Raw genomic sequence first — 13,538 nt, forward strand, 5'->3', positions numbered from 1 at the left:
ATTCACTGTAGCTGCTCTACATTCAAATACCAGCAGGGCCACCCATGGTTGACAGGTTTCAGTGGAGGTTCCAGAGTAAGACAGACTAGGTAGAAGGACCCGGCAGTCTAGTTCTAAAAGAAATTGGCCAGTGAAAAACACGAATAGCAGCAGAACATGGTCTGATAAAGTGCCCAGAAAATGAACCCCTCGGGTTGAAAGGCACTCAAAATACAACCGGAGAAGAGCTGCCTCCCCAGAGTTGACCTTAATGATGTGAATGGAGTCAAGCTTTCAGGACCTTCATTTGCTGATGTGGCATGACTCAAAATGAAAAGAAACAGCTGTGAGCATCCATTAATAATTGGAACATGGAATGTTGGAAGTATTAATCTGGGAAAATTGGAAGTTGTCAGAAATGAAATGGAACACATATAGATAGATGTCCTAGGAATGAGTGAGTTGAAGTGAACTGTTATTGGCCATTTTGAATTGGAAAATCGTATGGTCTGCTATGCCAGGAATTATAAATTGAAAGGGAAGGATGTCACATTCATTGTCAAAAAGATTGTTTCAAGATCTGTCCTAAAGTACAACGCTGTCAGTGATAGTATGATATCCATATGCCTACGAAGAAGATCAGTTAATACAACTGTTAATTCAACTTTACGCACCAACCTCTACAGCAAAAGATGAAGAAATTGAAGATTTTTCCAACTTCTCCAGTCTGAAATTATTCAAACATGCAATCAAGATTCATTGATAACTACTGGCGATTGGAATGTGAAAGTTGGAAACAAAGAAGGAGGATTGGTAGTTGAAAAATATGGCCTTGGTGATAGAAACAATGCCAGAGATTTCAGGATAGAATTTTGCAAGCAAGACCAATGACTTATTCATTGCAGATACCTTTTTTTAACAACACAAACAATGACTATACACCTGGACCTTGTCAGATGGAATACTGAGGAATCAAGTCAACTACATTTTTGGAAAGAGATGATGGAGAAGCTCAGTATCATCAGTGAGAAAAAGGCCAGGGGCTGACTGCAGAACAGACCATTAATTACTCATATGCACATTCAAATTGAAGCTGAAGAAAATTAAAACAAGTCCATGACACCCAAAATATGACCTTGAGTGTATCTCACCTGAAAACTATTGAATGAATGCCAGATGAGTTGTGGGATGACATCAAGGACATCATACATTTGGAAAAGAAAAAGGTTATTAAAAAGACAGGAAACAAAGAAAAGACCAAAATGGTTAGGAATAATAGGCATGAGAAAAAAATTGGATTGGTAAGAGTTAACACTGATCTTAGCTGAAGTAGATTGCAGAAAAAACATCGAGATTGACAAAGAAGCAAATACTATTTCTTTTAAAATTAATCTACAAAGCTATAAATGTGAATGTTTTAAATCTGACTCGGGATAATTAAAGACAGAGACTTCGCACACTGAAAAAGAGATGTGAAGAAATCACCCACATATGTAGAAAGAAGAGATGACAGTAATAAAACATTATTTAAGAGAGACAGAATGAGACTGTCGAAAAGTATGCTTCAAGAGAAGCAGAGAGAGAATGGAAGACAGCACCTGATTAGTCGATGATGGCTAAGAATTTTCTGGAGTTGTTGGGTGGTGCATATGGTTAATGTACTCGGCCGCTAAGCAAAAGGTTAGAAGTTTGAGCCCACCCAGGTGTGACTTGGAAGAAAGGACCGGCAGTCTACTTTTGAAAAGTAGCCATTGAAAACCGTATGGAGGACAGTTCTACACACAAAAGGACGCTATGAATTGGGATCAACTTGGCAGCATATCGCTTCATTATTATATTTTTTTTAAAGAATTAACCCTGCACCAAAGAGAGACATCATAAGATTCAGGAAACAGTTAATTCCAAGTAAGTTACCCGTTGCCATGGAGTTGATTCCGACCCATAGCGACCATTAGAGGACAGAGTAGAGCTGCCTCATTGGGTTTCCAAGGAGCAGCTTGTGGATTTGTATTGCTGAGCTTTTGGTTAGCAGCCGTATCACTTAACCACTGCGCCACCAGGGCTCCCAAGTAAGTTAAGTGGTAAGTTAAATGGTGGTGAAATTAAGAACACTAGTGAAAAAGGGAAGATCTTAAACGCAGATGGTGATAGACAACCAGAGGGAAATAATGAGAATGTTAACGTGTTGTGAAGGATGTAACCAATGTCACTGGACAATCTGTGTAGAAATTGTTGAATGGGAACTTATGCTGCTGGGTAAATCTTCACTGAAAACACAATAAAATACTATTATGTAAGTAAAAAGTATGTAGTGAATGAAGACAGATTTGCTATGAAAAATAATAACTGACAGCAGCTTTCCTAAAAATATCACTGTAACAATGGAAGCTATAAGCCAATGTAACAACATAACAGTGGAAGCCAAAGCCATCGGCCATTGTGACGGTGGAAGCCATCAGCTAATGGACTAGCATGGTCAAAGGTACTGCCAGTTTATAATATTATACTCAGCTAATAAGCACATCAGAGCCCTGGTGGTGCAGTGGTAAAGCACGTGGCTGCTAACCAAAAGGTTGGCAGTTCCAATCTACCAGCTGCTCCTTGGAAACCCTGTGGGGCAGTTCTACTATGTCCTATAGGGTCGCTTTGAGTCAGAATTGACTCGATGGCAGTGGGTTTGGTTTTTTGGTTTAATAAGCACATCATCAGATGTTTATTACCAGAGAGGCTCACTAGAGACATTTCTAAAGCTGGGTGGTGGGTAGAGGTGAGGTTTTCTGTAAGTGTTTTAGGTCCCCTGATGGGGGGACCACGCTTCTTCAGGGACTTTTATGAGACATCTCATGATGGGTGGGGGAAATCCAGGAAAGGTCCCCACAGATGATATTTCATCAGTTTATGTTATGGTAAATTATCAGAACCTGTAATACCTGCCATGTGTAGAAAGTACCTGTAAAAATTAATAAAACAAAGGAACAAAATTTTTATGATGTTATAACTATATCCTGTTTCCGGTCCCTGAGCATGAGAACTAAGTCCTGTTAGAAAGGAAGAAAACCGCCATGCCGGCCCCCACACACCCTCTCTGTCAGTTAAGCAGAGGGGCTGAAAGAGACGTAAAAGCAAACAGACCTTCACAGTGCAGGGCTGTCCTGTAGGCTGGAGTACTGTGTATAGCCCTGGGAGTCCAAGGAGTGAGCGTGAGTGTGTGCACACGTGTGTGCGTGCAGGCCTGCTCTTTAATGTTTACCACTTGAAAAACAGTGCTGGAAGCTTCTGGTATTGAAACGCTCTTTGTTTTTTCTGTTCCAAGCTGTTTTAAAAGCCTGTGCTGACGGAGGTGCCAACCGCTTGTACGACGTCACTGAAGGAGAACGGAAAAGGTAGGTTGCTTTTAGGTAGCGCCCCTACACCACATGTCCGCGCTTCCCTCTGCCTTGCTCGTCTTCCTGGGAAGTGGGCTGCTGCCTCCGCTGTGGGCTGTCGAGCCCCTTCTGACACACAGCGACCCTCGGAGTAAGTGGCTTAGTGATGGGCCACTGTTTCTGTCACAGAAAACCCCCTTGAGGACAGGGCTGCTTGGCCATGTTGTGGTATTTCTCTGCGCGGAATGAGACCTCTTAGCAGAGAGAGGCCAATCATATTCCTGCTTTTAAAAGTCTTATTCTGCTACTTCAGGATCCTCATTAAGTAGAATTATCAAGTAGCTACGTTAGTGAGGACTTTGAACATTGGTTAAAATAAAACCAGATGGCAGTTTGAGTTGTTATTCAGACAGGTTAAATGAATAACTGATCTCATATAAACGGACTATAAATTCTGTTTTAGAACATGTGACATTTTTATATTAGTGTTGAGTAAGGCCCAGTGTAATTTACTCTGAGTTAATTACTTCTCAGTTATGCTCACATATATCTCTTTTATTTATACGTCGTTTATTTGCTAATGATTTGGTATCTGTGTTGTCTGGTTTTTCTGATCTTTGCATGTGGAGGTATTTTTAGATAAGAGAATATGTTTGATGGAAACAGATGGAAAATTCAGCTCATTGCTAAGATGTCTGTAGTCCAACCCCTTGGCAAATGTAAGAGTTTATAGCGTAGATACAAGGGGACTGGCTAGGAAATGAGTTCTGTCTCTATGGTACGTGTTGTTAAATGTATTGCAATGTTTATAGTTTGAAAAGTCACCTCCGTGATACTAAAAATACGCATAGAATGATGGCGCGTGCCCTAGGTATGGGTTAAATGTATGCATTTTTGAAATGAGATGTTTCTGTTTGTGGCATCAGAATTTTTAACTTCAGACTCGTAATCTTGGAGCTGCTTTTGGAAAGCGCCTGTCTCAGTTGGCTTGCGGAGGCACTGCCTCTGGAGGGAACGCTGGTGTCTCAGGGACTGGGTGCATTGTACAAGAGCAGATCCCAGCCTGCGGGGCAGTTAAATGTGTGGCATTCCTCGGCGCGTGTTCGCTAAGGCCTGACGTGAACAACGTGTGATAAGCGCTCCGATGTGTGTTGTAAGGAGGGGCAGTTCAGCCAGTTCAGCTAAGAGCATGGCGCCCGTGAGCCCTCAGTGATGAATCCGACCCTGCTTGCTCGTGAGCACCTGGCCCGGAGTGCCATCTACCTAATGATAGGTGCAGCTCACAAAAATCATCATACGAACCAGAGCATTGAAAGATATCGATTAAGCAGTGCTTCCCAAATGTATTCTTGTCATGATCAAATGTTCTTGTTCCTAAGAACCATCTAGAATGCTTGTTGAAAAATACACATTTCTACATTATTTTGAATGGGTTGAGCACCTCCCATCTATGTGATAACTGCTTTGTTCCTACTGTGGCTGGAGTTTCTCAGTGGTTGGGGTTTATTTTAACCCTTCAGGCATTTCATGGCGTGGTCAACAAGTCTGGTTTCACATAGAAGCTTTCTGCGTGGCGCAAGCGGTTTGCGCTGGACGACTAAACTAAAAATTGGCGTTTTGAACCCATCCAGTGGCACTGCAGAAGAAAGGCCTGGTGATCTGCTTCCATAAAGATTACGGCCAAGAAAACCGTGTGGAGCAGTTCTCCTCTGTACCAGATGGGGTCACCAGGAGTCAGAATCAGTTTGTTTTTTAACCATATACTGAAAGGAGATTTGTGTGAACTTTAAGGAATCCTAAAGACCTTCGGGTTTAGACTTCCAAGAAAAGTCTGGAATTAAGCAGTGATTATTCGTAGCATTGTAAGTTTCTCTTAAACATTATTTATGCAATCAAACTACGAAGTCTGTAAGCATATCAATATTATTGGGTCTTTGAATCAAAATGATGGAAGGTAAAGATGATTAGCACATTTAAAAGAGAATTTACAGCATGAAGCTCAGCACTAAAGAACTCTGCACAGCAAACTGGGAGGGCGAATTTGTCTGGAATTCTGATTGGATTAGTTCAGTGGTATATTTCAGGCTGTTGGTTATCAAGTGCCATAAATCAGAGATCTCGGACTTACCCACGCACAGCTCTTCATAATTTTGATTTGGGTGATTGGAGGAGGGGAAATGTATTTGCAAAGGTGCTGTTTGTCAGATCCTGCATGGAGTCAAAATAAATTTTCAGACGGAGATCGTTTTAAGCAGCTGCAGGAAGTCAGTTTACAACTGAATTTAATCAGGGGTATTGTTGTTTATGGTGATTCTATTTCATAAAGTATGCTTCTGACAAAACCCCTTTTCCCTGCCTGCTTAGAGGATGGAGCCTCCTGAAATAAATTACTTTCACATGATTTTTCAGAGAAACCCAGATCATTTATCAAGAGTTTTGAGTAACATAGGGCTCTTTTAATTTTACCTAAAAAAAAAAAAAGAATTGTTTTCGGACTTGTTAATAAACCCATTGCCGTCGAGTCAATTCTGACTCCTAGAGACCCTATAGGACAGATTAGAACTGCCCTGTAGGGTTTCCAAGGAGCAGCTGGTGGATTCGAACTGCCGACCTTTCGGTTAGCAGCCTATCTCTTAACCACTGAGCCACCAGGGTTCTATTTAGTATAATAGCTCATACTTTTTTGCTCCCGTTTTTTTTGGGTTTATCCCAGCGTGTTTTCAGACCACTGAAATAAGAAGTTATAGTTGAGAGAAATCACAGGATGTGACACGTACGTTGATTGTTTTAAAGTTGTGCAGTGGTCCCTTTGCACACTTACATGAGTGCACATGCCGTGCGCACGCACCCAACCCTGAGGTCCTTACTGTGTGCTTCTTGTAGATAAAATGTTGATCTTGTTTTATCAGACCCAGAGTAAGCAGAGTAACCCCACACTGCGCAAGCGGCATTTACCGTTTATTGACACGTCGTCATAGGATGTGAAATTGGAATTGATGATGAATCCCAGTGGAGCCAGCCGTGGTCTTCCTGTTGTTAGGGGACAGAAGAGTGACAGCTGGAGTCAATTTAAGAAGTGCTGTTAGTAAATTTTGTGAGAAAATATCCAAATGGCAATTCTACCCCGATGAGCCCTGAACTATCAACACAGGGTTTGGGATCTGAGAGTAGTTAGTATATTCCTTGAGGAGTCCCTGGCTGGCACCAACGGTTAAGTGCTCGGCTGCTAACTGAAAGGTTGGTGGTTTGAACCTACCAAGAGGGGCCTCGGAAGACAGGCCTGGCGATCTGCTTCTGTAGTGGCGCAGCCGTGAAAACCCTTTGGAGCAGTTCTTCATACACATGGTGTCACCCTGAGTCAGAACCGACTCCACGGCAACTGGTTTTCTTTGGTTTCTATATGAAATCCAGAAATCTAAATTTTCATATGCAGTGATGGGCTTTAGCTAGTTCATTAGTCAACCACAATGACAGAGAGACTGCTGGTAAAAATGCTCTGCCGAGGCTGAAGAGCGTGGTTCTCCTGGTGGACCAGCAACATCAGCATCACCTGGGAAGTAGTTAGAAATACAGACTCTCAGCCGCACCCAGATTACTGATTTCAACTCTGTGGGTGGATCCCAACTATCTTTGTTTCAGAAAAGCTCTCCAGATGACATCGATGCATACTAAAGTTTAAAAATCCTGGTGCAGAGGAAGGTGGGGAAGAGAGGCGTTCGGCTGCTGAGCAGGTGGATGGGTGGTGTGGGTGTGGTGCACACCTTTGAGGAGACAATGCTGAGAAGCGGGGCTCTGAGAGCAGGCTGCCTGGAACTGAGTTCCATGACTATCGTGAAGTTTTGCTACTTTACGCAAGCCGTTTAATCTCTGAGAGTCTGTTGTTTCTTGTTTTGGTGGATAAGTGAGATTAGTGTAATGCTCTTAACCCAGTGCTTGGCATATTATATGCACTATAATATATATTAAAAATTGTAATTATTATGAGCAAGTGAAAAGAATGGGAGAACATTTTTCAAATCATGTGTCTGTTGGGGTATTTGTGTCCAGATATATAAGCCAGAAAACCAAACCCATGGCCATTGAGTCAATTCCGACTCATAGCAAACCTATAGGACAGAGTAGAACTGCCCATAGGGTTTCCAAGGAGCGGCTGCTGGATTCAAACTGCTGACCTTTTGGTTAGCAGCGAGGCTGTTAGTCACTGAGCCACCAGGGCTCCAGAATATATAAAGGACTCTTAAAATGCAACAATAAAAAGACAGCCTAATTGAAAGATAGAGGACTTGAATAGACATTTCTCCATTTAATAACATTCTTGCCAAATTTTTTAAAAAAATGAATACGTTTTTAAAGTATAATTCTCTCAATTTTATAAAAGCTTATTGTTGATCAAAAGAGTCTGTGAATTTTCCCTGACTTCATGTTATTATATATATATTTTCTGGGTAAACTCTTAAGTTTCCTGGGGGTTCAGAAATTTATTTTTGGGTATTTTTTACTGTTTTATTTTTCCAATCATAATTAAATACCACCAAGACAACCTTAAATTACCCAACACAGAGCTTCCTTCTCTTGAGCTGGATCTTTGAGACAATTAGGTAAGAGAAATTATAAAAAAAAACAAAACTATATATATATACACACACACACGTGTGTGTGTATATATGCATATATATGTACCAAGGCATATCTGCTTTAAAAGTATAATAATACATTTAACTTTTTTCTTAGTTTGCCTTTTTAAGATGAATTTTCCCAAATTTATTTCCTTCATTTAAAAAAAAAAAAGCAAGTTTGTAGATAGAAAAAGAATATTTCTGACTTAAAGCACAGCAGTTTTCAAAAGGCAGCTGAAGCTTAGAAGCTTGGAATGCCATTTTCTTTGTACGGCTCTCATCATCTTTTTCCTTCCGTGCAAAGTTCACTTCGTTGTCACGAGCGGCCTCTAGTGCGTGGTCAGCTTTTCCTTCTGGGCTGCCCATTAGTAGGTTATTAGTGACTGGAGAGCAGTTCCCCGTGTTGTCAACAAGAGAAACAGGTACGGTTTCTGCCATCTTAGCGTTTTATCAGTCAGGGAGGAGAACGTTTCCGCCTGATAGTCCTGTCTTAGGACTCCTGCTACCAGTAATGGGGCTTTCCTGGCGAAGCTCCTCCATGTGGCCCTTGTCGCCAGAGCAGGCTTCTTTCTGATGCTGCAGGAGGAAGGGTTAATGGTCACACGGTCCCTCTGTCGCCGTGGTACCTGTGCTGTGATGCTTCTAAGAGGATGGGATCCAGTGAGCCTGTAGGTGGCAAAGAGGGCCACACCAGAGATTTTGTTTTAGCCAGATCCCTTGACAGAAATCTGAATCAGACTGCCCTTATTTGTTCAATTTTAAACCAGACTGAATTCCAGTAATTTTTAGTGCCATCATAATTACAGAGAAAACCAAAACATAAGAAATAAAAAATTAGCTTAAACTGGAACCAAATTTAGATTATTAATATTTACATTTTTAAAAAATGTGAATGTATTTTTTTAAAGATACATGCCCCTTATGTTAATAATAATTCATAATAGATAGTCATTATGTTTCTGTTGTAAGCTGTTCACATTTGATCTCTCCTGTCTTGTTTCTTTCATTTTTCCTATTTGATTTTATTTTGTAAATTGTTGAACAAGGATAATAACCTTTTGTTTTTATGTTTCTTTTACAAGTTTTCCCAAATATATGTTTTAATTTATGAATGATACTCATCATCAAAGAGGGCAGTCGTGGTTCTGTGGTAGAGTTCTCACCCTCCATGTGGGAAACCCAGGTTTGACTCCTGCCCAATGCACCTCATGCTCAGCCGCCACCCGTCTGTCGGTGTAGACCTGTGTGTGGACATGATGCTGAACAGGTTTCAGCGGAGCTTCCAGGCAGAGATGGACTAGGAAGAAAGGCCTGGTGATCTAGTTCTGAGAATCAGCCAGTGAAAACCCTGTGGGTCACAACAGTTCACAACAGGACAGAGTATAATCTTTAGCTCCAGGAAGGTGCTTTGCATACTAAGTAAATGTGCAAGTAAATATTTCCCGTCGCTCTTTACATTAAGCTCACCTTTCCTCTCTGCCTTTTACTGTAATTATTTGTTCTCCAACTTGAGGCCAGATGGGAAGGGATGAGCGAGGCAATCTTACTGGAAAGCAAGCGATGGTGTCATTTTCCTACAAGGAAACGTGTATGTGTGTGTGTGTGTTGGGGGGTGTGCCAGAGAAGGCTGGCCTACTCAGGAGGTTCCTGCTAGGCTGGACGCAGTGCAGAGGCAAAGGTGTCACCTTTTCTTGTTTACAAACACAAGACCACCACCAAAGCTTACCTACAGGTGAGCGCCAGTTCTTCACCTTCACAAATACAAAACGCTCACTTCTCGACAGCAAATGCTTTGTGTGATTCGCGTGCTGCGTGTGTCTCATCCGGGATCCCGCTGAGGCACAGTACACAGAGTTCATAAATGCACCCAGTGACCAGTACCGGGAGGTCACTGGTAGGTCGTCTGCTCCTCCCAGGTTTCCGAAGCCAAGCGTAACACGCCGCCTAGCAGAGCTTCTGCTGGTCTCTTGTTTTTATCTGATTCTTCCTTTTACCCTGCCCACAGCTTTTGGGGGCAAGAGCCTTGCTTACAAAAATGACCAAAATGACTGAAAAGTAAATATTTTCTATCCCTGCTAGTTTCTGTTTTCTTGTGCTGCACCTATCCATTATGTGTGGAAGTGTGAGTTGAACTACCAGATCCTAAAGCACAGGACTAGAGCCTGGGCAGCTGTGAAGCTTGGGTCCCACACCTCTGTATTACAGGAACCCTGAAGATGCAATCAGATGATGGTGGCTTAGGCACAGTCGCCGGGAATTCACGAGGTCATTAGGCGATGGGTTGTTGTGAGCTGCTGTTAGGTCAGCCCCCAATCGTGGGGACCCCGCACACAACACATGGAAACCCTGCCCAGGCCTGTGCCATCCCTATGACTGGCTGCAGATTGGACCATTGTCATCCACAGGGTTTTCACTGGCTGATTCTCAGAACTAGATCACCAGGCCTTTCTTCCTAGTCCATCTTAGTCTGGAAGCTCCACTGAAACCTGTTCAGCATCCTGTCAACACTCAACCTGCACTGACAGCGGGAGGTGGCTGCACCTGAGGTGGGAATTGACCCCGGGCCTCCTGCACGGAAGGCGAGGATTCTACCACTCAACCACCGCTGTCCATGGCCAAACCAAAAAAAAACCAAACCCGCTGCCGTCGAGTCGATTCCGACTCACAGCAGTGTAAATGTGAGTGACTGCGTGGTGACCAGCTGTGAATGAAGGAACGAAGACGTGGTCTTCAGGGCTCCTGAGCGCCTTTGTTCTCTGCCTCCTTGCCACTCCACTTCTGTCTTCTCTTTCCTACGTTTCTTCATTCCGTTGCCCAAACAGGGGCACTGTTTTTTCCTCTCTCTCTCATCAGGATCTCATTTACTCATTTTAACTCCTCGTGCTGTATCCCCTTCTCTTGCTCACCAGCACCCGGGTGAAGGGCGCTCCGTGTCCACACCCGCCGCTCAGGGACGCAGCTGTGTGAGGCCACGTGCTGGTCTGTGATGACTGCTGTGTTCGCAGCCTGGCACACACAGCGTATATGTAACAGGTATTTCATCAGATGCGGGGGATTTGAGGCTACCTGGTTTTAGCCCTGGCCTCCCCTGCTCAGCTCTCTTCTGCATCTGCAGCTTTCAGCTGAACTCTGCTGAATGTTCTGCTATAACCTCAAACTCAAGTGTCTAGAATCTAGTGTGTATTCTTGCTGTTGTTTTTTTTTTTTAACCAGCCGTATTAAGATTAAATCAAGTTTATATATATTTTGTATGTTTTAGTCTTTTAAAGTTAGGATTGTTTACTGTTTGTGGAGAATGTTGAGGTGAATGGTTGGAAAGTTCGATTGAGGCAGTTTATTGCCTGCCTTGGTGACTAACCTGTCTCATAGCAACAGAGAAACCCTGAGAGATGTTGACCAGGAGGTGGGGGGCCAGGGTCACGTCTGCTGTTTGTGGGAGCCAATGTTGTCTGAAGTTTGCTTAGAGGAGCGTCTGCATATGATAATACAATGGCATATAATTTTTAAAGCCACGTTTGACCAGCTCTTTAGTTATATTTGATATTCACATATAATAGCGTTATTTATTACCTGGTTCCCACTGATTATGTAGAGGAAGTGAGGGAAGAAGAAAATGGTGGGAAATCTGTGTTTTTTATATGTTGTGTCTTATTAACGGAGTTTTACACTGAATTATCTATTGCCGTGTGTATAGATGGCAGCAGTCAGCAACCCACTGTCTTTTCTTTGGAGCCCTGGTGGCATACAGTTAAGCGCTTGGCTGCTCACCAAAAGGCTGGCAGTTCGAACCCACGCAGCAGCGCTGGGAGAGAAAGACCTGGCTGGCAATCTGCTTCTGTAAAGATCGCAGCCAAGGAAACTATGGGGCAGTGCTGCTCCGTCACGTGGGGTCACTAGGAGTTAGAATGAACCTTCACAACAACCCTCTGCCTAGATTTTTCAACAAAACTCATTCCCATCCAAAAAGCTGCTGAGAGGTCTTTTAAGAACAGTACCTTTCAGGAATAAAGGAGGAGAAAATGGCTCTAGGCTATGTGCTGAAGTGTAATTTACATTGTTTTATGGGTTGCATTTTGTTTTCCAGAAACCTGTTGTGTAAATGTGATGCAGTCCTTGGTCTCCTTGTCTGTGATGTAAATATTCTAGACATTTTATGTCTGTGGTCCTCAGTTCTTACTGTTTTTGTCATTCTTTTACTCTTCCTGGAACAAAGGAGGCAGTCCTTTCTGGGCAAGGAGTGAATAGTAAATTTAAAACTGCTTCTCTTCCAGAACCTTTTTTTTTTTTTTTACCTTGGGTTTTGCTACTGAATTTATTTTTGTATGTTCTTTACATCTCATCCTTCTTTGCTCCAACTGGACGGGTCATTAATGAAATGTGAATTGGTTCCCTGGAATGGTGATAATCTTGTTCCAGAACATGCTGGTCAGTAACTGGGAGCTGTCTGAGCAGGGAAATCCTAGCAAAGCCAGGAGGACAGACCCAGTTTATCTCTTCACGTAGAGAAAAGCCGTTCTCAGGTGGTGGCAGACGCCGGACCACAGGCTCCACCACCTGCATGGATACTAAGCTGCCAGCAACGAGGAGGAAGTACAGTGATTTCTTTTTATTTATTATTATTATTTATTGTACTTTAGATGAAGGTATATAGAGCAAATTAGTTTCTCATTAGACAGTTAGTACACATATTGTTTTGTGACATTGGTTGCCAACCCCATGACATGTCAACACTCTCCCCTTCTCGACCTTGGGTTCCCTGTGACCAGCTTTCCTGTCTGTCCTCTCCCGCCTTCTCATCCTTGCCCCTGGGCTTTTGTGCCCATTAGTCTCATTTTGTTTTATGGGCCTGTTTAATCTTTGGCTGAAGGGTGAACTTCAGGAGTGACTTCATTACTGAGCTATAAGGGTGTCCGGGGGCCATACTTTTGGGGTTTCTTCAGTCTGTCAGACTGTTAAGTCTGGTCTTTTTTTGTGAGTTAGAATTTTGTTCTACTTTTTTGTCTAGCTCTGTCCTGGACCCTCTGTTGTGATCCCTGTCAGAGCAGTTGGTGGTGGAAGCCGGGCACCGTCTAGTTGTGCTGGACTCAGTCTGGTGGAGGCTGTGGTACTTGTGGTCCATCAGTCCTTTGGACTCATCTTTCCCTTGTCTTTGGTTTTCTTCATTCCTTGTTGTTCCAGACAGGGTGGAACCCGTGGAGTATCTTAAATGGCCACTTACAAGCTTTTAAGACCCCAGATGCTACTCACCACAGTAGGATGTAGAACATTTTCTTTATAAACTATGTTATGCCAGTTGCACTAGATGTCCCCCACACCATGGTCCCCACAGCCCTCAGCCCAGTGATTCGGTCCCTCGGGAAGTTTGGATGTGTCTGTGGAGCTTACATGACCTTGCCTTCCCCAGTATTGGGTTCTGTCTTACCTTTACCAAGTACAATAATTTCGTACGATATTGTCTCATTAAATGTTATAGTTTAAAAAATTAAGTATGTGATTTACAAGTTGCTGTTTAATAATTGTTTTAAAGAATAATTTACACTTTGTAAAATGTCAGGTACTGGTTCAACTTTAAAATTAC

General features: G+C 42.7%; 1 protein-coding gene across 1 annotated transcript in view; it reads left to right on the forward strand.

The window, feature by feature from the left end:
- TPK1 (thiamin pyrophosphokinase 1) overlaps nucleotides 1–13,538 on the forward strand; it is a 310,839-nt gene that overhangs the window by 115,238 nt on the left and 182,063 nt on the right. Inside the window, exon 3 of the mRNA XM_023736916.1 lies at nucleotides 3,293–3,362. Coding sequence (XP_023592684.1) covers nucleotides 3,293–3,362 — 70 coding nt within the window. The remainder of the gene's footprint in view (nucleotides 1–3,292; nucleotides 3,363–13,538) is intronic.

This window comes from Trichechus manatus, unplaced genomic scaffold (assembly GCF_000243295.1).
Source record: "Trichechus manatus latirostris isolate Lorelei unplaced genomic scaffold, TriManLat1.0 scaffold00093, whole genome shotgun sequence".
Lineage (NCBI taxonomy): Eukaryota > Metazoa > Chordata > Mammalia > Sirenia > Trichechidae > Trichechus > Trichechus manatus.